The sequence below is a fragment of the Nerophis ophidion genome, linkage group LG07, assembly GCF_033978795.1.
Source record: "Nerophis ophidion isolate RoL-2023_Sa linkage group LG07, RoL_Noph_v1.0, whole genome shotgun sequence".
NCBI classification, from domain to species: domain Eukaryota; kingdom Metazoa; phylum Chordata; class Actinopteri; order Syngnathiformes; family Syngnathidae; genus Nerophis; species Nerophis ophidion.
In genome coordinates this window covers 25,525,886-25,553,847 of record NC_084617.1, presented here as the reverse complement: position 1 = coordinate 25,553,847, position 27,962 = coordinate 25,525,886, and the positions used below count along the sequence as shown (strand labels likewise).

At 43.2% G+C, this 27,962-nt stretch overlaps 2 protein-coding genes across 6 annotated transcripts in view; one reads left to right on the top strand and one right to left on the bottom strand.

Annotated features, from left to right (window-relative positions):
• The window catches only part of psmd3 (proteasome 26S subunit, non-ATPase 3), a 24,487-nt gene extending 1,157 nt beyond the window's left edge, over window positions 1–23,330 (bottom strand). The window contains exons 1-11 of one of the 2 annotated variants that reach the window (XM_061905780.1): window positions 23,168–23,330; window positions 9,875–10,065; window positions 9,671–9,811; window positions 9,459–9,595; window positions 9,201–9,391; window positions 8,354–8,457; window positions 8,155–8,269; window positions 7,960–8,079; window positions 7,781–7,884; window positions 4,777–4,932; window positions 4,647–4,697 (exon numbers count right to left, since the gene is read on the bottom strand). In XM_061905780.1, coding sequence (XP_061761764.1) covers window positions 4,647–4,697; window positions 4,777–4,932; window positions 7,781–7,884; window positions 7,960–8,079; window positions 8,155–8,269; window positions 8,354–8,457; window positions 9,201–9,391; window positions 9,459–9,595; window positions 9,671–9,811; window positions 9,875–9,976 — 1,221 coding nt within the window. In that variant the 5' untranslated portion in view covers window positions 9,977–10,065; window positions 23,168–23,330. Of the gene's footprint in view, window positions 1–4,646; window positions 4,698–4,776; window positions 4,933–7,780; window positions 7,885–7,959; window positions 8,080–8,154; window positions 8,270–8,353; window positions 8,458–9,200; window positions 9,392–9,458; window positions 9,596–9,670; window positions 9,812–9,874; window positions 10,066–14,835; window positions 15,134–23,167 lie in introns of those variants that run through there. The other variant, XM_061905779.1, reaches the window with a different exon arrangement.
• LOC133556137 (serine/threonine-protein kinase WNK4-like) lies at window positions 15,360–27,962 on the top strand. 4 transcript variants are annotated; one of them, XM_061905778.1, is made up of 20 exons: window positions 15,360–15,819; window positions 16,042–16,214; window positions 16,273–16,493; window positions 17,427–17,584; window positions 17,650–17,738; window positions 17,805–18,024; window positions 18,088–18,276; window positions 18,362–18,437; window positions 18,513–18,607; window positions 18,670–18,734; window positions 18,792–18,915; window positions 18,989–19,105; window positions 24,067–24,201; window positions 24,276–24,330; window positions 24,748–25,112; window positions 25,169–25,217; window positions 25,288–25,675; window positions 25,749–25,933; window positions 25,993–26,078; window positions 26,794–27,962. In XM_061905778.1, exons 1-20 carry the CDS (start codon window positions 15,454–15,456, stop codon window positions 26,797–26,799), a joined length of 3,162 nt encoding a protein of 1,053 aa, XP_061761762.1. In that variant the 5' UTR covers window positions 15,360–15,453; the 3' UTR covers window positions 26,800–27,962. The 4 variants fall into 4 exon arrangements, with proteins under 4 accessions (XP_061761762.1, XP_061761760.1, XP_061761759.1 ...); XM_061905776.1 differs by having other exon boundaries at window positions 24,751–25,112; window positions 27,627–27,955; XM_061905775.1 differs by having other exon boundaries at window positions 27,627–27,954.

Genomic DNA, 27,962 nt, shown 5'->3' with positions numbered 1-27,962 from the left:
GCATCTGATTCAGGATAATACAGTGGAGTGGAGGAGGACTTTTAAAGGCGGACTAACAGGTCTTTGAGGGTCAGAATTTGAGCTGATAGACAGGTGTTCAAATACTTATTTTCAGCTGTATCACACAAATAAATTGTTAAAAAATCATAGAGTGGACATGCACCTACCATGAACATTTCAGACACCTCCATGATTTCTAAGTGGGAGAACTTGCAAAATAGCAGGGTGTTCAAATACTTACTTTGTATGTAGTATATGTAAAGTATATGGTGGTACTCTAATGTCCAAAGTAGATATTAAATAATTGTATGAGTAAACAAGTGATGTCAGCACACATGTATGAGAGGAATGAGAGTGAAGTAACACACATGTGTTATAAGGCATGACAACTGCCTCTCTTTACACAACAATCATGATTCACTCTACTTTACATCCTCACACATTTTGGACACTTCAAGCCTTTTGTGTGGGTGCAGTAAAAAAAAATTTAACTGGATTACTTCACGCGGGAGACAAAAGTTTATGTGTCAGGAGGCGGAGCGAGCAGTCGCGTCAACTTGATGTCACTGTAGGCTTTCTGAGTGTTTTGGTAAGGAATGCTGACTTTTATGTGAGCTGAAACCGGAGTCACATCACTTTTACGAGCACAAGATTGGACTTGTCTACCTTTAAAGTGCTTCCACACTGTTAGCACATGACGCAGCAGCAGGGCAACTGTCTTGCTCAAGGGTACTTGCGCATGGTCACAGGGGGACTGAGAATAGTATCACTCTACTACCTGAGCCATGCTGCCCCTGAAGAGGCATGGGAAAACATCTACGTAGTACGCTTAATACTGAGATGAAAACGATAAGCCAGACATGAACAAACGAGGGAGTAGAGGCGCAGCGTCAACATAACTTGACTAAAACATCTACGTAGCCATATTTGTAGTTTTCACTTTGCAAACAGGCTTGTTATTTGAATTACTTTTTATATGTGTGTGAGATGTAATGCTGAGGTAAACATATTTTTCTAGAAAATTAATTAAGTTTCAGAATCATCTTTACTGTCCAAGTACGTTTAACACAGAAGGAATTTGACCTTTTAACTACTCATTATCGATTCGATGTGTCCATCTTTACCATCTTATATATCACATACGAATGTATATATACATATATAAGTATATATGTGTGTGTATATATACACATATGTATATATACACACGATATATATATATATATATATATATATATATATATATATATATATATATATATATATATATATATATATATATATATATACATACATACATACATACATACATATACAATAAGTATTCAGACCCCTTTACGTCTTTGTTTAATTGTGCTGAAATCCAAAACGTTCAATTTATTTGTCATTGATGTAATAACCAATCTTGACAGAAAAAAACAACAACATTGTAGAATTTTTAGCAATTTTTTTCGAAAAAGAAAAAACTAAATATTACATGGTCATAACTATTCAGACATAATGGTCCATTTTTGCCCAGATATGGTTTTAGATCAGAGGATGTCATTGGGGTGTGTGAAGCCCTTTTGAAGCACTTGCGATTTAGGGCTATACAATTAAAAAGATTGATTGATTAAATATGTTTTAGGAGGATTTCAATTGTCTTTAAAAGAGTGTGTGTGGGAGGTTTACAAAGACTAAATTAACATACAAATCATAAAAATAAATAGTGTCCATACTTTGCAGAAATTCAGTTACCACAGGGATGTGGAACGTATGAATTATGGATTATACTTGCAACCCTGCAATAATCTGGGCAACACTGTCAGTAATTAGTATGATAGTTTATAATGGCATGGATAATTGCGCTATCTGCAGGGGTAGGCAAAGCGTGATGCAGCTATGAAACCAGCAGAGGGCGCTGTCTCACAAGATGTCATGTTTACTAAGTACAATGTACTTAAATAAAAGTTATGGGTAAAATTAAGTGGCAGGAATGTTTATGACTAACACTTACTGTAATTGAAAACACATAATTCTCTAATATAAATAATATTTATATATTTTTTTGTGCAAATAATTGAGCAAAGACATCTACTGTTATAAAATATATTTTTTTAAATTATACTTGCGTGTTTTTAAAGTAACAATGCAAACATTCAGTGTAACACAATAAAGTTTACTCTAGTATCTTTTAACTTTCACATTATAAAAAGCAGTGTCCACCACAGTGGACATGTTTGTATCAGTCTGCAATATGCAGTTTCTTAAAAAAGTTAACTAACAATTTAACTTTTAATCATTTAAATAGCTCACAAACTGATGGTTGGCTTTAAATATCTTTTGTGTGACACTTTATGAGGTGGCAACTTTTCCAGGGTGGACGCTGCCTTCCCCCCCGAGTGCTGCTGGACAGGCTGCAGCCCTCGCGACATCCAGAGAGACAAGTAGTGGAAAAATAGATGGATGGATTGATGACTTATCAAGTAGTTTTTGAGATTCCTCGTATTTCCAGTGTTGAACCTTTTTTTTTGGTGATTATATGCGTGCGGTGCGACATGACCAGCTGGCTCTGTGTCGCCTTGGAAAAGTTCAAAACGAAATACTTTCTTTCTCCCAAAGAGGTTATGTTTTCGCCAGGGTTTGTCTGTCTGTTAGCAACATAACTCAAACAGTTACGCATTGATTTTGATGAATTGTTCAGGAAATGTCCAAAAAAAAAGCTATTTTACTCATCTACTACGAATATGCCTCACTTCCTCCTTATGGCGTTCCACACTCTCACCTTGCCGCCCTCCCGCTGCAGCAGAGATGTAATTTATTTTCAGACTCGGCCAACGCTAAAAACTACACACCAAGTTTTTGTTGATGCCGTCAGGTTGTATTAATGTGAAGACTTTGAAACCGCAATCCCGCCGTATCTACAATACATGCAAGCATCAACGTTTCCACGATCAGAACTTTAACAAGTGTTTTGACCGGACATATACATATACAAACCCCAAAACCAGTGAAGATGGCATGTTGTGTAAATGGTAAATAAAAACATATTTTTCAACCTATATTCAATTGAATAGACTGCGAAGAGAAGATATTTAACATTTAAACTGGAAAACTTTGTTATTTTTTGCAAATTTAAGCTCATTTGGAATTCGATTCCAGCAACATGTTTAAAAAAAGCCAGCACAAGCGGCAAACAAAGACTGTGAAAGTTGAGGAATGCTCCTCAAACACTTATTTGGAACATTCCACAGGTGAACAGGCTAATTGGGAACAGGTGGGTGCCACGATTGGATATAATAGCAGCTTCCAAGAAATGCTCAGTCATTCACAAACAAGGATGGGGCGAGGGTCACCACTTAGTGAACAAATGCGTGAGCAAATTGTCGAACAGATTAGGAACAACATTTCTCAACCAACTATTGCAAGAAATTTAGGGATTTCACCATCTAGGGTCTGTAATATCATCAAAAGGTTCAGAGAATCTGGAGAAATCACTTCACGTAACATTGAATGCCCGTGACCTTGGATCCCTGAGGCGGTACTGCATCAAAAATCGTTGTCAATGTGTAGAAGATATCGCCGCATGGGCTCTGAAACACTTCAGAATACCACTGTCAGTAACTACAGTTCGCTGCTACATCTGTACGAGCAAGTTAAAACTCTACTATGCAAAGCGAAAGCTATTTATCAACAACACCCAGAAACACCGCCGGCTTTGCTGTGCCCTAGCTCATCTAAGATGGACTGGTGCAAGGTGGAAAATTGTTCTTTGGTCTGACGAGTCCACATTTCAAATTGTTTTTGGAAACTGTGGACGTTGTGTCCTCCGGAACAAAGAGCAAAAGAACCATCCGAATTGTTCTAGGTGTAAAGTTTAAAAGGCAGCATCTGTGATGGTATGGGGGTGTATTAGTGCCCAAGGCATGGGTAACTTACACATCTGTGAAGGCACCATTAATGCTGAAAGGTACATACAGCTTTTGGAGCATCATATATGTTACCATTCAAGCGACATTATCATGGACGCCCCTACTTATTTCAGCAAGACAAGCCCCATTCTGCACGTGTTACAACAGCGTGAATTCGTAGTAAAAGAGTGTGGGTACTAGACTGGCCTGCCTGTAGTCCAGACCTGTCTCCCATTGAAAATGTGTGGCGCATTATCAAGCGTAAAATACGACAACGGAGACCCCAGACTGTTGAACAACTTAAGCTGTACATCAAGCAAGAATGGGAAAGAATTCCACTTGAAAAGCTTCAAAAATTGGTCTCGTCGGTCCCCAAAATTTACAGAGTGTTGTTAAAAGGAAAGGCCAAATAACACAGTGGTAAAAATGCCTGTGTCAACTTTTTTGCAATGTGTTGCTGCCATTAAATTCTAAGTAATGATTATTTGCCAAAAAAATTAAGTTTCTCATCACGAAAATTAACTATCTTGTCTATGCGGTCTATTCAATTGAATATAAATTGAAGGGGATTTGCAAATCATTGTATTCTGTTTTTATTTACCATTTACACAACATGCCAACTTCACTGGTTTTGTATTGTATGTATATATATATATATATATATATATATATATATATATATATATATATATATAAATAAAAAGTATATAACAATACACTGCATTGTAAAAGTGCGTGTGTGTGTATAATTGTTACCTCTGCTGACTCCAAGTCTTTGTTGTAAGCTTTTGGTGGAAACCTCATAGCCTGAAAGACAAACATAAAAAACATCACACCTCATGTGATCATGTGACCTGTGTGCACAGTCATGTGATCATGTAGTTACCTTGACAGACATGTTATGTATGTCCAAGCAGAACGAGATTCTCTGGTGGAAAGCCAGCTGCGGTTCTCGGGTCCCGTAGATGTCCATGGTCTCTTTGGATTGGACAAAGCCTTTCTCGTGGTTGATGCTCGCCTCGATCACACAGTCTCTGATGGCCTGCGCGCGCGCGCACACACACACACGCACACGCACACGCACACGCACACACACACACGTGTAACTGTGGAGCTGAGTTTCGGTGTGTGGAAAAATAGGGCTGGGTGGATCAAATGATATCAATATATATCGCGACACACAATAGATATTACCGTATTTTTCGGACTTTAAGTCGCAGTTTTTTTCATAGTTTGGCCAGGGGTGCGACTTATACTCAGGAGCGACTTATGTGTGAAATTATTAACACATTACCGTAAAATATCAAATAACATTATTTAGCTCATTCACGTAAGAGACTAGACGTATAAGATTTCATGGCATTTAGCAATTAGGAGTGACAGATTGTTTGGTAAACGTATAGCATGTTCTATTAGTTATAGTTATTTGAATGACTCTAACCATAATATGTTACGTTAACATACCAGGCACGTTGTCAGTTGGTTATTTATGCGTCATATAACTGCCGAATTTACCAGACTGTAAGGCGCACTTAAAATCCCATTTTTTCCTCAAAACTCGACAGTGCGCCTAATGTAAGGAATAAGTTTGGTTGACCTCACCCACCTCAAAGATATTTTATTTGGTACATGGTGTAATGATACGTGTGACCAGTTCACACATAAGAGATACTTGTAGACTGCAATATCACTCAAGTAAACAACACCAACATTTTATATGGTCCATTGAAAATATAGAACATCACACACGGCGCTCAAAAATTTATCAAAATGTTTTACTACGACTTTGGTAAGCTATGAAGCCGCGCCACTTAAAGGATTGTCAGCGCATTAAACATATGAGTATTATTATGGTGTGTGTATAAGGTAAGACATATCATCTGGCGTTTTGTTTTGCAATATTATGCAAAAGCCACTTTTCTTACCTTCTGGTATTAGCTGATCTGTATTTGAGATCTGCATAAATCCTGAAAAATTGCACATGTCCGCGCTAACACCGTGGTTGATAAGTTTCTTCTTTTTCCTCTATATTCTTGTTATGGGACAATCATCCTCCGCTGTTGCCATTTCTAATATAAAGTAGTGTCAAGTTCTCACTTATATCTGTCAGTAAACTCGCCATGAAAGCGCAAAAACATACCGGTGTAGTGACTTTACATTATTCACTCAAGGAACTTTAGTAATTAGACAGTTTCGGTCGGACGGTTTTTCACGGGACACATTTTCGGTGTTGTTGTTTCCGTAGGAGGAGATGCTGCTCCGTTATAGATTTAAGTAAAGTCTAAATGTAATTAAAACAGTTAGCTCCATCTTTTGACACTTCTTCCACTCCCGTCATTGTACGCTACACGGCTACAACAAAGATGACAGGGAAAAGACGCTGTCGAAGGTGAGCCACGTAAATAAGACCGCCGACAAAACGGTCAGAAAGCGGCTTGAAGATGATCTGTAAAACATCATCTATGCAACATTTTGACAAATAACCACCATTACAGACCACAAGGAAGTGTTTAAAGGCCTACTGAAACCCACTACTACCGACCACGTAGTCTGATAGTTTATATATCAATGATGAAATATTAACATTGCAACACATGCCAATATGGTCGGTTTAGTTTACTAAATTGCTATTTTAAATTTCCCACGAGGTATCCTGTTAAAAACGCCGCGGAATGATGACGCGTGCGCGTGACGTCACCGGTGGTAAGCGGACATGTTCTCCCAGCACCGAACACGGCTAAAAGTAATCTGTTTTTATCGCATAATTACACAGTATTCTGGACAGATGTGTTGCTGAATCTTTTGCAATTTGTTCAATTAATAATGGAGACTATAAATAAGAAAGATGTTGGTGGAAAGCTGTGTATTGCAGCCGGCTGTAGCAACACAAACACAGCCGGTGTTTCTTTGTTTGTTGTGAAGCTTTAATATGGAACAGAGCGGTCAAGCAAACATGTTTCTCTACCACATGTCCACAGGCAAGTTTCGGTGAGAAAATTGTGGTAGTAAGTTGGCTACTACAGTAAACATGAGCGGAGCTTGTGTCGTTCCTCCTGCGGCTGTCAAAGAGGCAGCTGCGACTTTCTTGGCTCCTCCATGGCTTCCCTCAGAGACACTGGCGGTCACCACACCCCTCAGACTTTCAGGTATGACTATTTAATCTCACTAAAACACTAGTAACACAATAAGCAGAAAAAGGATTTTCCAGAATTATCCTAATAAATGTGTCTAATAATAACATCTGAATCGCTCCTGCCCTCGTCTTTTTTTTCTTTCTTCTAGTCCTTCACTCTCACTATCCTCACCCACAAATCTTTCATCCTCACTCAAATAATGGGGAAATTGTCGCTTCCTCGGTCCGAATTGCTCTAGCTGCTGGTGGCTATGTGTGTAAACAATGTGAGGATGTGAGGAGCTCTACAACCAGATGTCACGTGGACATCGTCTGCTACTTCCGGTACAGGCAAGGCTTTTTTATTAGCGACCAAAAATTGCAAACTTTATCGTCGATGTTCTCTATTAAATCCTTTCAGCAAAAATATGGCAATATCGCAAAATGATCAGGTATGACACATAGAATGGACCTGCTATCCCCGTTTGAATAAGAAAATCCCATTTTAGTAGGCCTTTAACATTTAGAAAAATAAAATAATAGTATGACTCCTTTAATGTACCCTATAATATATGAAAAAAGATAAAAAATAGACCATTTGTCGATGGGGCACCTTATAATCCGATGCGCCCTATGGTCCGGAAAATACGGTAGTTATTCCTATAATTTGGTAACTGAGTTACTAACTCAATTACATTTTGGGAGAAGTAATTTGTAACTATAATGACTTTTTTGAGGTAAGATGACCAACAATAGAGTAGAAGCATGTGGAAGCTACCTTAGCCACGATGAACTCCGCGTCTTCTGGACTGTCCAGCTGCAGCTTGACCGCGATGTCAGCCAGCGAGATGCGGGAGTAGGAAAGGCTGATCATGCGCACACCTGAAAACACACACATGGTTGTTCCTCTGTAGAGCATGTGACGTCACAGCAGGGGGGAAACAACGGCCGGCTCACCGGTCTTGATGACGTTGTGTCTCAGGCGGATGATGAGCGTGTACGTGCCGTCAGCCTGGAACTTCTCTCCAAACTGCTCCAACACCTGGTTGAACTTGGACAGGTTGCCCGTTCTCACCGCTGCACACACACACACAACAATCATCAACAGTCACCATGGCTGGTGTCCTGTAGCAGGAGGTAGCCAGCACTGACCCTGAGTCAGCAGGAAGTAGGGCATCAGAGACCTCTTGAGTGAAGGCTGTCTGAACTGAAGTCTGTCAGGAATTTCTCCTAGCAACAACTCCACCACGATCAGCAGCTTGTGAACCTGCACGCACATGCACACGCTTGCTGCATGGTGGCTAAAAGCGCGCGCGCGCGCGTGTGTGTGTATGTGTGTGTGTGTCTCTACCGTCTGTTTGAAGCCAACAGCAGTGTGTTGGGGTGCTTTCCTCAGTGCGTTGGTTAGAGTCCTGCGAGCCTCCGAGTACTCCAGTTGGATGGCTTTAATGCGACCTGCATGTCACATTACACCTGGATCAATAATACAAAAAAAATAGGGCTGGGCAATAAAAGGACATTAGTATATATTGCCAATAAAAATACATTGGCTAAAAATTTTTATTTTTTTTACCATCTTTGTCAGAAACAACGGAAGTTGCGAAGCTTATTGTAAAGTGTTCAATTTGATTTTACAATTTTGTTTGCATGTTCTCCCTGTGACTGCGTGGGTTCCTTCTAGGTACTCCGGCTACCTCCCACCTCCAAAAACATTGCACCTGGGGATAGGCAACACTAAGATTGGCCCTAGTGTGTGAATATGACTGTGGTCTCTATCTATCTGTGTTGGCCCTGCGATGAGGTGGCGACTTGTCCAGGGTGTACACCGCCTTTCACCTGAATGCAGCTGAGATAGGCTCCAGCACTCCCCGCGCGCCCAAAAGGGACAAGCGGTAAAAAAAGGATGGATGGATGGATGTTTATATTGTTTGAATTTTCCATTTTTGGGTTTAAATTTACTTCCTGCCTTGACAGCTGAGAATATTATAACCAGAGGAAGGTTACATTTGAAATAAGACATTTTTTTCCTGCTCCTTATTTTCCATAGGTCATAAAAAATAATAATTCTCGCTATCAACCGTTATAAAAAACCCATATTGTGACAAAGTTCTCAGCCATATTGCAAAGCCCTAAATACAACAAAGAGAAAAGACTATTTATAAATATTATATTTCAGATCATGTATAAATCCAGTGCACCTGTGTAGTAAAGGTATCGGGCCCACTCGTTGTTATTGGCGAGTTCAGGGAAGACAGACTTGGAGACGAGCTTCTCGGCCTGGTCGTACAGGTTGAAGTGCAGGTAGTTCCTCAAAAGGAGGTTCAGAAGAACTGCCTGGCCGTCGGCGTCATGGCGCAGCGTCGCCGTGCGTAGGCGAGTGTGCAGGAAGCTGCGGGCGGCGAGGACAGAGGGTCAGCTGATGCCAGAGAGGAATGAGAGACGTATGAGACGCGTACCTGCGGATGGTATCGAACTGGCCCAGGAACTCGTAGACTCGGGCGTGGTAGTAATAACACTTGGCGGCCACCAGATCCAGAGCCCTGCGGTTCTTGGAGGCAATTTTGTGCAGCAGGTCATCAGCCACCTTCTGCGCCTGGAGCCAACAGTCACACGATGAGAGACGGACCAATAGGAGTGCTCCTAGCGAAGCGCAGCGTGTCGCCCTCACTTCGGTGAACCTCTTGTTGTTGGTCAGGTGGACCACCAGCAGCAGCTGCAGGTAGGCTTCCACCTCCGGCAGCAGCGGATTAGACGCTGCCTTCCCCGTCCTTGGACGAAACGGAACGTCTCCGTCCACCATGTCCATGGGCTGAGCGCAAACATGGGGCAGTCATACGCATGTAGGAAGATGGCGTGACTCGCAAAGACTCACCTCGTCCAGGAAGGCCAGCAGAAAGTCTCTGGTGGCAGCGTTGTTGGTGAAGAAGCCGCCGATGGCTTTGTGCAGCACCAGCGTGTTGAGGCGGCGACTCATGGACGGCAACGCTCGCAGCGCTCGCAGGACGAAACGCGGCTCCTTCCCCGACACGGCCTTCTCGATCTGCTTTACATGCTCCTTGATGTCTGACCGCCAGGACAAGAACTCAGTGACTTCATTGTGCAGGCAAGATTTTAAGAGAACTGCACTTTTTGGGGAAATTATGTCCATCATTCACAACTTCAGAATTCATGTTTTTCTTATTTATGCATCCTAACTCGTAAAATATGGCAAGTATGAGGTGGCTAACAACAGCAGTACACTATTCCACTCATAAAGCCCTCTAAAAACATCCATCCAAAAACCGCCAACAACACTCCATTTACAACTCATGATCTACATACAAACCCCGTTTCCATATTGGTTGGGAAATTGTGTTGGATGTAAATATAAACGGAATACAATGATTTGCAAATCCTTTTCATCCCATATTACATTGAATGTACTACAAAGACAAGATTTTTGATGTTAAAACACATAAACTTTATTTTTTTTTGCAAATAATAATTAACTTAGAATTTCATGGCTGCAACACACATGCCAAAGTAGTTGGGAAAGGGCATGTTCACCACTGTGTTACATCACCTTTTCTTTTAACAACACTCAATAAATGTTTGAGAACTGAGGAAACTATTTGTTGAAGTTTTGAAAGTGGAATTATTTCCCATTCTTGTTTTATGTACAGCTTCAGTCGTTTCAACAGTCCGGGGTCTCCGCTGTCGTATTTTATGCTTCATAATGCGCCACACATTTTCGATGGGAGACAGGTCTGGACTGCAGGCGGTCCAGGAAATTACCCGCACTCTTTTACTATGAAGCCACGCTGTTGTAACACGTGGCTTGGCATTGTCTTGTTGAAATAAACAGGGGCGTCCATGATAACGTTGCTTGGATGACAACATATGTTGCTCCAAAACCTGTATGTACCTTTCAGCATTAATGGTGCCTTCCCCGATGTGTAAGTTACCCATGCCTTGGGCACTAATACACCCCCATACCATCAAAGATGCTGCCTTTTGAACTTTGCGGTTATAACAATCCGGATAGTTATTTTCCTCCTTGTTCCGGAGGACACCACGTCCACAGTCTCCAAATATAATTCAATATGTGGACTCGTTAGACCACAGAACACTTTTCCACTTTGCATCAGTCCATCTTAGATGATCTCGGGCCCAGCGAAGCCGGCGGCGTTTCTGGGTGTTGTTGATAAATGGGTTTTGCTTTGCATAGTAGAGTTTTGACTTGCACTTACAGATGTAGCGACCAACTGTAGTTACTGACAGTGGTTTTATTAAGTGTTACGGAGCCCGTGTGGTGATATCCTTTACACACTGATGTCGGTTTTTGATGCAGTACTGTTTGAGGGATTAAAGGGGTGTAATATCATCGCTTACATGCAGTGATTTCTCTAAATTCTCTGAACCTTTTGATGATTTTACGGACCGTAGATGGCAAAATCCCTAAATTCCTTGCAATAGCTCGTTGAGAAATGTTCTAAAACAGTTCGACAATTTGCTTACAAAGTGGTGACCCTCGCCCCATCCTTGTTTGTGAATTACTTAGCATTTCATGGAAGCTACTTTCATACCCAATCATGGCACCCACCTGTTCCCAATTAGCGTGCACACCTGTGAGATGTTCCAAATAAGGGTTTGATGAGCATTTCTCAACTTTATCAGTATTTACTGCCACCTTTCCCAACTTGTTTGTCACATGTTGCTAGCATCAAATTCTAAAGTTAATGATTATTTGCAAAAAAAGTGTATCAGTTTGAACATCAAATATGTTGTCTTTGTAGCATATTCACCTGAATATGGGTTGAAAATGATTTGCAAATCATTTTATTTTGTTAATATTTACATCCAACACAATTTCCCAACTCATAAGGAAACGGGGTTTGTTTTAACAAAGTGTTAGCAACATTGTTATAAGCGCTACCACAGAGGAACTACTTTTAGCATTGATAACAGAGAACTAACTTGCATGTGCTGCTATAATGACACATTGAGCTGCTGCATCACTTCTGAGTTGGTGAAAGTTAATTATCGATCATAAATCATGTTTTTCACCTGGATAGTAGAAGGTTGTGGACATAAACTGAGAAGTTGGTCAGCTTTGACATTCAACTTAGATTCGTAGATGGTGAGAAAGACACGAAACAACGCTTGTTTGCGGCACCTTTTTTATCCTTCGTGAGGATTATGATTAATTCTTCATCAAAACATAAAGATACAAACATCCTGTCAGTCGTGCGGCACCCCAGTGAGAGCAGACTTTGTTCAGAAAGTGATTTTTTTTACTATGTTCATAGTTTGTATATATTGTTTAGCACGTAGCAATACTGCTACATGATGCTTTGTGTTTCACTAAAGCTGGATTTGTTGAGCACACAATTTCTAAAACTTGTAGATCATTCTCTGTATATTCAGAACAAAGACATTTAGGTTTTTGGTCCATCTTTTGTCACATAGTCTTTATTGTCTCACTTGAATATGCCATGATTAGTAGTTGTCTGTCTATTTGTGCTGGCCCTACGATGAGGTGACGACTTGTCCAGGGTGTACGCCGCCTTCTGCCCGCATGCAGCTGAGATAGGCTCCAGCTCAGATAGGCTCCAGCACCCCCGCAACCCAAAAAGGGACAAGCGGTAGAAAAAAGGATGGATGGATGGTAGTGTTGTTGAAGGAAAAAAGGAACATTGTAATGCATTGGTGAAATTAATACACAGCCGTATGCTTAAAATGAGCCAAATACATAAATATTGCATATTATTATGAATGTGCCTGTTACTACACTACATATATACAAACCCAGTTTCCATATGAGTTGGGAAATTGTGTTAGATGTAGATATAAACGGAATACAATTATTCGCAAATCATTTTCAACCCATAATCAGTTGAAAATGCTACAAAGACAACATATTATGATGTTCAAATTGATAAACTTTTTTTTGTTGCAAATAATCATTAACTTTAGAATTTGATGCCAGCAACACGTGACAAAGAAGTAGGGAAAGGTGGCAATAAATACTGATAAAGTTGAGGAATGCTCATCAAACACTTATATGGAACATCCCACAGGTGTGCAGGCTAACTGGGAACAGTTGGGTACCATGATTGGGAGTAAAAGCAGCTTCCATGAAATGTTGAGTAATTCACCAACAAGGATGGGGCGAGGGTCACCACTTTGTAAGCAAATTGTCGAACAGTTTTAGAACAACATTTCTCAACAAGCTATTCCAAAGAATTTAGGGATTTTACCATCTACGGTCCGTAAAATAATCAAAAAGTTCAGAGAATCTGGAGAAATCACTGCACGTAAGTGATGATATTACGGACTTTTGATCCCTCAGGCGGTACTGCATCAAAAACCGACATCAGTGTGTGAAGGATGTCACCACATGGGCTCAGGAACACTTCATAAAACCACTGTCAGTAACTACAGTTGGTCGCTACATCTGTAAGTGCAAGTTAAAACTCTACTATGCAAAGCCAAACCCATTTATCAACAATATCCTGAAACGCTGCCGGTTTGGCTGGGCCTAAGATCATCTAAGATGGACTGATGCAAAGTGGAAAGGTGTTCTGTGGTCTGACGAGTCCACATTTCAAATTATATTTGGAAACCGAGTACGTGATGTTCTCCAGAACAAAGAGGAAAATAACCATTCGGATTGTTATAGGTACAAAGACATGTCATCCAGACCAAAGGGGAAGCGAACCATCCAGACTGTTATCGACGCAAAGTTCAAAAGCCAGTATCTGTGATGGTATGGGGGTGCATTAGTGCCCAAGGCATGGGTAACTTACACATCTGTGAAGGCACCATTAATGCTGAAAGTTACATACAGGTTTTGGAGCAACATATGTTGTCATCCAAGCAACGTTATCATGGACGCCCCTGCCTATTTCAGCAATACAAGTGTTACAACAGCGTGGCTTCGTAAAAAAAAAAAAAGGGTGTGGGTACTTTCCTGGCCCGCCTGCAGTCCAGACATTTCTCCCATCGAAAATGTGTGGCACATTATGAACTGTAATATACGACAGCGGAGACCCCGGACTGTTAAACGACTGAAGCTCTACATAAAACAAGAATGGGAAAGAATTCCACTTTAAAAGCTTCAACAATTAGTTTCCTCAGTTCCCAAACGTTTATTGAGTGTTGTTAAAAGAAAAGGTGATGTAACACAGAGGTGAACATGCCCTTTCCCAACTACTTTGGCACGTGTTGGAGTCATTAAATTCTAAGTTAATAATTATTTCCAAAAAATATAAAGTTTATAAGTTTGAACATCAGATATCTTGTCTTTGTAGTGCATTCCATTGAATATGGGTTGAAAAGGTTTTGCAAATCATTGTATTCCGTTTATATTTACATCTAACACAATTTCCCAACTCATATGGAAACAGGGTTTGTTCTTACAACAAGTATATAAAACCTTGATGGAGGAATTCTGGATGTTTTAGAGGGCTTTATAGTTGGAATAGAGCGACTCCAATTGACTTTATTTAGTTAGCTGACTGTTGCTAATGTTCATTTGCGAATTAGATTGCATAAAAAAAGAAAAACCACATGTGTTCTGGTCTTAATTAAAAACGGACAAAGAAAAAAAAACACCCAAAAAAGATGCTTTAATAAATGCACATAACCTCAAAGTTTCTTCATACACTTATTTCACTCGTGTAGTTTAATTACTGAGTTATATTTATGTTGCTTTAGCACAGTGACGTCACCAGCTAGCTAACCGCCGGCGCTAACAAGCTAACTAAAGCTCGCGTACAAGACCTTGACTTTAAGCGTGTTGGGTGCGGGGAAGAACCGTTATGTGGTGTCGGCGGTACCGCTCCACTTTACCGTCCAACGTGAGGCTGTCCAGTTCTTTGGGCTGCTTGGCCGAGCTAGCAGCCTCCGCCTCGGGCATCTCCACGTCCTGCGGCTCGGCGCCGACCTCCTTTGGCTTCTCGGCCTTCGAGTCCCGGTCTCGACCGCCTGCTCGGTCCCGCCGCTTGGCCGCGGTCTCCTTCATGATGTGTTCAGAAAAGAAGAAGTTCGCAGCGAAAAGACAAATTGGGACAAGCTGACGTCCTCTCGGATGTTTGCTACAATGACTGGCAACTATTTTGGAGCGCAAAGCATTGTGGGAGGAAACAGGCAGTACGAGTCGATCATCGAAAGCATTCATAGGACCTAAATAATCGACTTCCGCCGTCATGCTCAGCGCAGTGATGGAATGTGTAATAAACTTTTGCTTTTTATTCTTCATTTTTGAACTAGACATAAAAACCGTGGCATAAATAGTTTATATATATATAATCTCTAAAAGTTGGACTTCAGGTGTCTAAAGGGCGGGGCTTGTGCTAACTCCTCCTACCATCTGAACTCAGCTGATAGAGCAGTCAGAGGTCTGAAGGAACATCCACTAGTTTGATCTTGTCTTCACTGGCTCACAATGTCCAGCAAGGAGGGCACATCATGAAGACACTCGGGGACGAGAACACCCTTCCTCCTCCTGGTCTTCCTCCTCCTACTTTTCCTGGGACAATCCACGAGGACGGTCCACTGGACAGTCCACTGGACGTTCAAATGGAAAGCAGCTCTGAGGAGAGCGAAGACATTGCGGTGGCGTTGTTGTCATCCGACAGGGAAGTGTTACCATGGCAACAGAGGGAAGAGGAGGAGCGCGAAGAAGTGGAGACCAAGGCGGTGGCGTCTTCTCCGGACGGACGCTTTCTCAAGTTCAACATCGAGATCGGCCGAGGATCCTTCAAATCCGTCTACAAGGGTCTCGACACTGAGACCACCGTGGAGGTAGCCTGGTGCGAGTTGCAGGTACCACAGGTGCACACACCCGCCAAACACACACACAAACTTTTTGTGCCACCTTGACCTATTGAGCTACGATTGGCCTGCAGTGATGTCACCGCAGGGCTCATCAAGCTGCTGCGTGCGCGTGTGAGATAAAGCGCCGACGATGACTCAGCGCTTGACAGAGCCCACCAGCGCCATCTGGCTGGTGTTGATAACAGCACACAAACATGCTGACGACCTTTCACCCCGTAGACGCAGCGTCTGAGCAAGGCGGAGCGTCAGAGGTTCACCGAGGAGGTGGAGATGCTGAAAGGTCTCCAGCATCCGAACATTGTTCGCTTCTTCGACTCCTGGAAGTCAGCGCAGAGAGGTCCCAAGTGCACCATCCTGGTGACGGAGCTCATGACCTCAGGGACCCTCAAGACGTGAGTTTGCTGAGGTACCTGCCCACTACTTCCTGTCTCACGGACTCCTCCCCCTCAGGTACTTGCGCAGATTCCGTCAGATGAAGCTGAAGCTGCTGAAGCGCTGGAGCTTTCAGATCCTCAAAGGTCTGCACTTCCTGCACTCGCGCTGCCCCCCCATTCTGCACCGCGACCTCAAGTGCGACAACATCTTCATCACGGGACCCTCTGCCTCCGTCAAGATCGGAGACCTGGGCCTCGCTACGCTCAAGAAGGCCTCTTTCGCCAAGAGTGTTATCGGTAAGAGCCTTTGCGATGACATCACAACACCTCCGTTTCCATTACCCTAGCAATGCGCAAAACCTAAATACAGTACAGCAGTAAGAAACTGGTAATGGAAACATCCATATTTGGAAAAACCTTTTAAATATCGCAGAAAATGTTTTGCGCTCTCATTAGGTGTTTTTTGGGGCCTTCCCGCCAATAGAGGCTGGACCACAGGCTCGTAGAGACCCACATGCCCAAACAATCTCAAGGTGGCCATAAATCTCTGATCTGTCGGTTGGGGGCCAGCAAGGCGGCACCGCCGCACCGGGCTGCTTCGCAGGTTGTCCATTGGAGGCTTACCTGCAGGCTAGTAGAGACCCACATGCCCAAACAATCTCAAAAGGGTTGTAAGTCTCCGATCGGTCAACTGAGGGGGACCGAGGGGTAAACGCCACATCGGGCCGTATCGCAGGTCCCTTCCCGGAAATAGAGGCTGACCTGCAGGCTCGTAGAGACCCACATGGCCGAAGAATCTCAAGGTGGCCATAAATCTCTGATATGTCGGTTGGGGGCCAGCAAGGCGGCACCGCCGCACCGGGCTGCTTCGCAGGTTGTCCATTAGAGGCTTACCTGCAGGCTAGTAGAGACCCACATGCCCGAACAATGTCAATTGGGCCGTAAGGACATTGCCTTTGAGCGATCACCCGCTGCTTTCGTCTTCTACTGACAACCACAGCAACAGCAGTGGATGCAAACTGTAATCACTGCTCCAAAACCATGGAGTCGCAAAGCTTCCAACATCCTCAAAGTGGAGTCTTCTAGGATCTGATATAACGACAATCACAGCTCATGACGCAAAACATAATTTAATGGAAACACTTACAATTCGCAAATTTTCGAAATATTGCTTTTTATTTTGTGAAAAACTGCAATGGAAACACGTCGATGGGCGTGCCATGCCTTCAGGGACGCCAGAGTTCATGGCCCCGGAAATGTACGAGGAAAAGTACGACGAGGCCGTGGACGTCTACGCCTTCGGAATGTGCATCCTGGAGATGGCCACTTCTGAGTATCCGTACTCGGAGTGTGAGAATGCTGCCCAAATCTACCGCAAAGTCACCAACGTAAGTAGCGTCCAGCTGAGTTGGTCTCTGCCTCGTCCGCACGTCTCACTCGCTTCGCCTCGCAGGGAATCAAACCTGACGCCTTCTCTCAAGTCCAAGTGGTGGAGCTGAAGGAGATCATCGAGGGCTGTATCCGCACTAACATCAACGAGAGGTACGACTTGCTGGACCGCTAGCATCATTAACTTCATGCCGCCTGACCCTCCCCTCACACCTTTAGGTACACAGTCCAGGACCTTCTGGAGCACCGCTTCTTCCAGGGCCGGCTGGGTGTCCACGTGGAGCTGGCCGAGGACGACGATGGGAAGAAAGCGGCGCTGAAACTGTGGCTGAGGATGGACGGCACAAAGCGGCTCCATGGCAAATACAAGGACAACAACGCCATCGAGTTTCTCTTCGAGCTCTACGAGGACGTCCCGGAGGAGGTGGCCCAGGAGATGGTAGCGCCTGATCATGTCACCGTCATGAGTTTGCCCGCTCTCACCTGCTCCGCCTCCTTCCAGGTGGTACTGGGCTTTGTGTCCGAGGGCGACTACAAGCTGGTGGCCAAGACCCTCAGAGACCGCGTCACCGCCATAAAGCACCAACGCGAGGAACACCGCCGTTTGGCTCAGGGCGACTTGCAGGAGGCAGGCAGGGAACGCCAGACTTCTAGTCGGCAAGGACCCGCAAGCTCACCTACTGCGGAACAGGTGACCACTGCGGTGCTTTCACGTGTGTCAATGTTACCTGTAGTTTAGGGTGCAAATGAGCAATCTTATGTCACAAATCCAACAGAACGCCGCTCCAAGACAAGCCCTGCCCATCAGCAGCAAGACCGAAGGAGACGGGAACAAGATAGCGGCTAGAGACAGTCAGACTTGAGTACTTTGTCGTTGGCCTGTAGTTCGTCTTTCTGCCCTAGACATTATCCCCTTCTTGTTGTCAGGTGTCCGACACAATGCAGAAGCTCCGCCTCTTCCTGTCATTCCCAGGGCTCGTGCGTCAAAGCCTCCGCCCCTTCCTGTGCTGCGCTTCCCCAGGGTAAGCAGGAGGCGTGGCCAAGATTGGCGCAGCAGCTAATATTTTGTTTGTCGTCCCCACAGAGCATCGCAGTGTCGGAGCGACCACCATCCATGTCAGTCGGCGGCTTTTCTTCACCTGTGGACAGGTAACGCCGCCACAGCAACCTTCCTCCAAAGATGCTACTTCTCCTTCTGCCTCACAGCTACGCCTCTGACGTGACCTCGGGTTTGAGCGACGGCAACGACGGCCAAACGGAAAAGAGGAACCAAGAAGTGAGTGGCAGGAAGTTAAGGAAAAGAACGTGGGCGCGCCTGAGGATCACAGGGGTGAGAAGACCAACACTGGGTACTTCAAGGCAGACGCGTCTGTGTATGTGTAACGTCACCTGCGTCCTTACAGGTGTCCAACTTGGGCGACCGTGTGGTGGAATGTCAGCTGACCACCCACGACAGCAAGATGGTCACCTTCAAGTTCGACCTGGACGGAGACGACCCCGAAGACATCGCCTCTGTGATGGTGAGGCAAGCCTGAGTCCGTCCTTAAATCCTGTGAAGATTATACCTGCTACATGCTACATGACTACTATACATACTATATCACTACTTTTCATACTATATACATCCTGCATCACTACTATACATACTATATACATCCTGCATCACTAAAGTTAAAATAGTTAAAGTACCAATGATTGTCACACACACTAGGTGTAGTGAAATTTGTCCTCAGCATTTGACCCATCCCCTTGTTCACCCCCTGGGAAGTGAGGGGAGCAGTGCGCAGCAGCGATGCCACGCCGGGAATCATTTTTAGTGATTTAACCCCCAATTGCAACCCTTGATGCTGAGTGCCAAGCAGAGAGGTAATGGGTCCCATTTTTATAGTCTTTGGTATGACTCGGCCGGGGTTTGAACTCAAAACCTACCGATCTCAGGACGGACACTCTAACCACTAGGCCACTGAATAGGTACTATACATACTATATCACTACTATATATACATATACATTCATCCATCCATTTTCTACCGCTTGTCCCTTTCGGAGTCCCTATATGTATATATATATATATATATATATATATATATATATATATATATATATATATATATATAAACACATACACACACACAATTTTCCTGAGGGAACTCTCCTGAAGCAATCAATAAAGTACTATGTATAATATCACTATATACATCCTATACCACTACAATACATTCTATATACACACTCTATCACTACTATATATACTATATAACTACTATACATACTATATCACTACTATACATCCTATTTCACTATTATACATACTAAATATCAGAGGTGGGACCAAGTCATTGTTTTGCAAGTCACAAGTAAGTCTCAAGTCTTTGCCATCAAGTCTCGAGTCAAGTCTCGAGTCAAGTCCAAAGTCAATGCTGGAAAGTCTCAAGTCAAGTCCCAAGTCCTGCATTTTGAGTTTCGAGTCATTTCAAGTCTTTTTAACCACAGACTAATATATGTACACAGATTGTGTCTGCTTTTAAAACACTGTAAGTATTTATTATAAAAAAAAAACAGTGCCGACATTGCACTTCATAATAGCACTATTAACTAGTTATTCTAAACATTTAACTCATTCCTTTACAGTATAAACACATTTGAAAAAACAAGTGCAACTGTACTTATTTGCACAAAAGTGTTAACATTGTATTTCAATGGAATATTGCATCGTAACTAGTTCCACAGCAGTTTATATCATGTTACCTTATCTCATTGATCTCATCTCACACTATATATGTGTTTAAGTGTACATACACATGAAAAACATAACAAATACATGAACATAACAATGAACAGTGCTGTACTTTTTAGATGTCAGGTCTCTATGGAATATGTACACATATTCTTAGTATAGTATACATTTTAACTGACCTTTATTTGACTATGTTTGTCTTTTTGTAGGTGGCTAAAATAGACGGTGCTGCTGACCGCCGTCTAACGTTACGTTACTCTGTGTGATGCATTCACTAACGTAACGTTATGTATAGGTACCTCATGCAACCCTGCTTAAAAAAAAATCACTTGACAAAAAGTATGAATAAGGTAGCGAACTGCAGTGGACGCAACAGATTGCCGTGTTTGCAATGACGTTATAACCATAGACATCTTATAAGTAGACGCAGAATTGGCTGCTGTGACGCAAGCAATTTGGCCGCCATCTTGAAGTGGTGATGAGGAGCCGGCAAGCAGCTTAAATTGACAGTTGACAGGTAGAAAACAAAGATACTGGGCTGGTATTCAGCGTTTTCCTGCTCAAATGAGCGGACTGTTGAAAATAGGAATTGGAGGATTACTTTTCACAAGTAAGAATTCACATTAACATATTATTGGTTGTATTTTGTAAAAAGAAGATTACCACAGAGTTAAGCAGGAGCAAAGAACTACAATATGTGTATGTGAAAATCACAAATAAATCTTCTGGGGGAGGATGAACCCCCTACAGGTATTTGGTTTACAAACTTTCAGGCCCACCTAAAACAAAATTCACCAGCCGCCACTGATTATGATGCATTCTCATTTTATTGTAACCACAGATAAGTATTCAAGTAACAATATTCAGATACTAATTTTGTTGGGTAAGACAAAATTTGTTTTTATTCTGAATCCAGTGAAACAGATTAGTGGTTTTAGCTGAAATAAAGACTTTCAGGTGTTTATATATGTTTGAGTATTTGGCTGACACTTTTATCCAAAGCAACATACATGAAAAATACATAAAAAACAATCACTGTGAACATGATAATTTAAAGGAAGAATGTAATAGAAATTATCAATACAAAGTGTCAAGAAAGAATAAACTCTCTGCTGCTGCAGCAACAGAGATAAAGTCTATAACAGTGGTTCTCAAAATTTTTTTAATTCAAGTACCCCCTTAGTCAGAGCTAAGAATTTTTTAGTTGAAAAAAGAGATAAAGAAGTAAAATACAGCACTATGACATCAGTTTCTGATTTATTAAATTGTACAACAGTGCAAAATATTGCACATTTGTAGTGGTCTTTCTTGAACTATTTGAAAAAAAAAAAGATGTAAAAATAAGTAAAAACTTGTTGAAAAATAAACAAGTGATTCAATTATAAATAAAGATTTCTACACATAGAAGTAATCATCAACTTAAAGTGCCCTCTTTGGGGATTGTAATAGAAATCCATCTGGTTCCATCAACCTCATTCTAAACATTTCTTCACAAAAAAGAAATCTTTAACATCAATATTTATGGAACATGTCCACAAAAAATCTAGCTGTCAACATTGTTGCATTTCTTTTCACAGTCTATGAATTTACATTCATATTTTGTTGAAGTATTTTTCTATAAATATAATTATAAAAGATTTTGAATTGTTGCTATTTTTAGAATATTTAAAAAAATATATCATGTACCCCTTGGGATACCTTCAAGTACCCCCATTTGAGAACTTCTGGTCTATAGGTCCATAAGATATATAGATATTTAATGTATTCATACATTGTTTATGTAGGGACAGGGGTCGGGAACGTTTTGGCTGAGAGAGCCTCGAAAGCCAAATATTTTAAAATGTATTCCTGTGAGAGCCATATAATATTTTTTAACACTGAATACAACTAAATGCGTGCATTTTTAGAGTATAATAAGTCTTTTATTTTTTTTAATAACATAGTTATTCTGAAGCTAACCAATGATAAATAAAATACTTCTTAATGCGACTTCTTGAACTGGTAGGGTAGAAAACGGATGGACGGATTAAAATGCATGAGAATGTTTTATATTTTTAACGTTGTTTTTAACACGTAACGTGAATTGATTTACCTGGACCCGGACTTAAACAAGTTGAAAAACTTCTTCGGGTGTTACCATTTAGTGGTCAATTGTACAGAATATGTACTGTACTGTGCAATCTACTAATAAAAGCTTCAATCAATCAAAACTGTGATGACCAGCGGAATTATTCATTACTTATCGTGTTAAGCAATGTCAGTTAAGATTTATGTGAGAGCCAGATGTAGTCCTCAAAAGAGCCACATCTGGCTCGAGAGCCATAGGTTCCCTACCCCTGATGTAGGATATACGCATGTATATATAAACTAATCATATTGTTTCTTCAACTTCAAAATAGCTGACTGTTTTTTCCCTCCTTCTCTGGGATTATATTCCCAGTTTTGATCTCAGACGTCTGGTCACTTATATCTTATAAGAATATTCTATTACTATTAAGCAAATTATGAACACGCCAAGACATGTGTCCTTTGTCATAGTTACACGAATGACAAAAAAGGCGCGTGAATATAAGTGGTATTCAGTGAGTTAATATGAATTAAATGCGCTGACAGTTCATTGCTCCTGCCAAATGAATTGCCCTGAGTGGAGCGGATCACCACTCCAAGATGGCGGCCCCGCGTCTCGTCTGCGGCAATAGGCAGTAGCGCTCGATGCTGCGTACCCTTATAAGATGTCTATGGTTATAACGTTAGCAGTGAGTTTACAGCCTCACTGATTAAACTCCACAGCAAATAAAAGTCACGTTACTCAGCCAATAAACGTTAGCTTACATTCAAAACGTACCCTTCTTTGTGCAACTTCAAATGTCGAACGAAGTTGTAAATTGATGCGTCTCCGTCTGGAATCTTCCAACCGCATGTTTTGCATACGGCAATTCCTGTTTTGTTGACCAAGTCGTAGTTTTAATACCCGAACAAAACACTTTATGGCATAATTTTCTTCACTTATTCTTCTGTTGTTTGAGAGTTCTTCTTCGTTGGTTTCCCCGCAATTTGATTGGATGAATGCTGTGTGACGAAAACAACGTAGATGTAATTTGATTGGCTGTTGTTCTGACAGGTAGCGCACAGGCTGTCATTGCACACACGCTGACAGACCAGGACAGATACGGAGCGCTCCTGAATAACTTTTTAATCGTTGGGTTTTGAGGAAAGTAGCAAGTCATGTCAAGTCAAAAGGCTCAAGTCCAAGTCAAGTCACAAGTCATTGATGTTAAAGTCTAAGTCGAGTTGCAAGTCTTTTTACATTTTGTCAAGTCGAGTCTAAATGCATAGCTCGGTTGGTAGAGTGGCCGTGCCAGCAACTCAAAGGGTTGCAGGTTCGATTCCCGCTTCAGCCATCCTAGTCACTACCGTTGTGTCCTTGGGCAAGACACTTTACCCACCTGCTCCCAGTGCCACCCACACTGGTTTAAATGTAACTTAGATATTGGGTTTCACTATGTAAAGCGCTTTGAGTCACTAGAGAAAAGCGCTATATAAATATAATTCACTTCACTTCACATCAAATTCATGACTCGAGTCTGACTCGAGTCCAAGTCATGTGACTTGAGTCCACACCTCTGCTATACCGCTACATAGTTAAGTACAATATCACAATTTTTGTGTTTTATCTTGGTTTTATGTCATTTATAGTGTGAGTCATTCAAGCAGTTTATCTCAGTTTCATGATGTCTTTGACAGATCCACAGAGACTTCATCCTGCGGCCTGAGAGAGAAGAATTCATCATGCGCATGTATGACATCATCGACAGGGCGGAGTCAATGATACATCAGCACCAGCGGCCAAAAGACGCCCCACCCCTTCCCGAGCCCCAGGTGCGTTGTAACAAACAGCAGCAGGAAGTAACCCGCACTGACTTCCTGTCTTAACGATGTTACTGTGTCACCAGCAAAAGACAGCAGCTCAGAATCTCCCCAGGACGCCATCCAGCTCGTCGCTAACTGGTAAGACGGAAGGATGCTAACATCCACAAGCTAATGTTTTCATGCTAACATCCACAAGCTAATGTCCTCATGCTAAAGTATTCCTATTAACGTTCTCATGCTAACATCCTCATGATAATGTATTCCTACTCAAATGCAGCTGAGATAGGCTGCAGCACCCCCCGCGAACCCGAAAAGGAGAAGCGGTAGAAAATGCATGGATGATTGGATCCTCAAGCTAATGTCCTCGTGCTAACATCCTCACTCTCACATCCTCGTGCTAAAGTCCCCATGTTAATTTCTTCATACTAATGTCTCCATGCTAACATCCTCCCTTGTCCAGCCGGCCGTAGCTCCCGCCATTACGCAATTGTTCAGGTAGCCTCTCTGTGAACGCCCCCTCCTCTAATGAGTGCCCTCACCTGTCTTTCTGCCCAGAAGCTCCACCTCCTTTGCCGTATCACCCCTTGTCTCCCCACTTCCCCCCTTACTCCTCCCTCCTCACTTCCCCCGCCTCCCCGGTGGCTCAGTGGCCGCCCCCCGACCAGCCCCTTTTCTCTCTAGCTAACATGCTATCGTTAGCCATGAGCGTGGCCCAGTCCCTCATCCCCCCCCCCGGGACACCCACTCCGAGCTTTCCCTCCCAGGCCCCGCACCTTCCCTTCACCCCCCCGTTGTCCCCCTCTTCGGGCTCGGAGCTCCGCCCTCAGGGCCACACCTCCTGGTCTGCGCCTCCGTCGACTCAGCCAGGCTCCGCCCACAACAGTAGGCAGTGGGCGTCGCCCAGTTGGAGTCCGGGAGAGGTGAGTGCGTTAGTTTGGGGGTGGGGTGTCAGTACTCACCTGTTGCTTTGTTCCAGCGTCAAAGTCCGCCGCAGCTTAGCGACGGCCTGCCTCCGCCTTCTCCTGGTAAATGACATCACTCGCCAGTGCCACGCCCTTGCCAGTGCACCCTGATTATTTTTGTTTCCTGCTGCAGGCCCCGCCCCCACCCCGCCTGCCGAGTCTCCTCCACTAACGACGCCTTCCGCCTTCAGCGTGGGTCGTTTCCACGTGGCGCGCTCTGAGGATCCAGCGGATGGCCAACACCCTGAGCGCCGCCCACTTCAGAAGGCCACACCCACCGCACACTCCCCGCCCCCGTCTCGGATGAGCCAATGCGAGAGCTCGGAGAGCATCACGGACGAAGAGAGCCAATCGGTGAGAGGGGAGGGGAAGCGGAGGAGGGGGGCGGGCCGAAGGCCGACTGGCAGCATGTGGGAGGGGCCACCTCCCGGCCAATCGCGCATCCGTCGCGCATCCTTTGTCAGTTCTGACGAATCCGAGAACGAGGGGTCGTGTGAGGGGCTGAAGGAGCTACGGGAAAGGTGAACATGTTGCCATGGAAACACATCCGCCAGGCGCGATGCTTTTGTAAGCCCCTCACCCCCCTTGTCCCAGACACCTGTTGGAGGTGCACGAGCTGCAGGCCAATCAGAGGCGAGAGATCGAGGAGCTCTGCCTGAGGATGGGAAAGGTCCCGCCCCTGGGCGTGGTCTCTCCGGCCGCCGTACTCAGTCGACAACGCGGCTTCCCCCCCGCACGCAGAAACAGCCTTCAGCGAACGGAAGTGCTGCCCCCCGCAGGTGGGAGGTTGCATGGAGGAGGTCACATGACGAGTCACCTCACCTGTCCTGCTCTCCAGGTATCATGAGGAAGCGCTCAGGCAGCAGCGGATCTCAGGAGCGGCCGTGCAGAGGTGTGACCTTTGCCCCCGAACACACCTGCATGGTGAGCGAGACTGAAACGTCCTCATGCTAATGTCTTTTTGCTAACACCCTCATGCTAATGTCTTTATGTTAATGTCCTCATGCTAATGTCCTCATAAATCGTCATGCTGATGTCCTTATTCTAACTTCCTCATGCTATTGCCCTCATGCTGATGTCTGGTAATGTCCTTATGTCCAGCACAGAGCGATGGGAGAGAGGTGTGTGTGTGTGTGTGTGTGTGTGTGTGTTTTGTCTCGTCTTATTGTATAGTATTGTTAGTGTACAGGAGTTTTTCTTTTTGTTTATAGAGTATTGTTCTTGTATTATATTGTATTGTTTATGTTAAATGTGGAATGAGTGAGAGGGGTTTGGCTATTATAAGCATCTGCTTCATTCAACCCCTTTTCAAGCCTTGCATAAATATCTCTGCCAAAATGTAAAAAAAAAACAACCTGTGTTTAGTTTTACTGTGCAGGTTTGAAATAAATATTTCAATTCATGTTAATTTCCTCATGCTAACATCCTCATGCTAATGTCTGCTCATGTCAGCATGCTAATGTCGGCTAACGTCTGCATGCGAATGTGCTTATGCTAACTTCATCATGCTGATGTCCTCATTTGAACAACCTTATGATAACACCTTCATGCTAACGTCCTCATGCTAATGTCCATCATGCTAACGTGATGTCTGTTGTGAAGTGAATTATATTTTATCAATCAATGTTTATTTATATAGCCCTAAAACACAAGTGTCTCAAATGGCTGCACAAACCACAACGACATCCTCGGTAGAGCCCACATAATGGCAAGAAAAAACTCACACCCAATGGGATGTCGGTGACAGTGACAATGATGACTATGAGAAACCTTGGAGAGGACCGCATATGTGAGCAACCCCCAAATCCCGGGGGACTGAAAGCAATGGATGTTGAGCGGGTTTAACGTGATATTGAGAAAGTCCAATCCATAGTGGATCTAACATAACGGTGAGAGTCCAGTCCAAAGTGGATCCAAAATCCCGTCCTTGCACGCTACACCGCTATAACAAAGATGACGGGGAGAAGACACTGCCATGTAAATAAGAGTACCCACAAAATGGCGCATCCTGAAGCGACTGTCAGAAAGTGACTCGAAGATGATGTGCAAAACATCATCTATGCAACATTGTGAGCAAAGAAGCAGCATTACATGTTATGTAAACTACAAGGAAGTCTTTTCAGTTCACGAAAAAAAAAAAATAATATGACCCCTTTAATGCTCCTTATAAACCGATGTGCCTTATACAGTATATATAGCGCTTTTCTCTAGTGACTCAAAGCGCTTTACATTGTGAAACCCAATATCTAAGTTACATTTTTAAACCAGTGTGGGTAGCACTGGGAGCAGGTGGGTAAAGTGTCTTGCCCAAGGACACAAAGGCGGTGACTAGGATGGCAAAAGGGGGAATCGAACCTGGAACCCTCAAGTGGCTGGCACGGCCACTCTAGCAACTGAGCTACACCATTATGCCAATGTTATCATGCTAACGTCCTTATGCTAACGTCCTCATGCTAACCTTTGGCCTTTCAGCCTCCCATCAACGCCAATGTTAATGAAGAAGCAACGTGACGGCTGGCGTGCCATTGTTCGAATCCCAGCAAGTTTTGGTGTGCGGCAAATGTTGTGGCCTCAGGTGGTCACGCCTTCTTTTTACCCCCAGTGGCCACGGCAACGAGACAAGAGCACATCGGTTGATTAAAGTGGATTAGCTTATCGTAATTGTTGTCAGCTGTGTTGTCACGGAAAAGTCATGAATTCTAACAATTAATAACAATTCTTATTCATCATGCTGTATGTCTGCATAATCAACAAACTAATGTCATGAATAAATATTTGAATAATTATATAAATGTCTCATTAATTAAT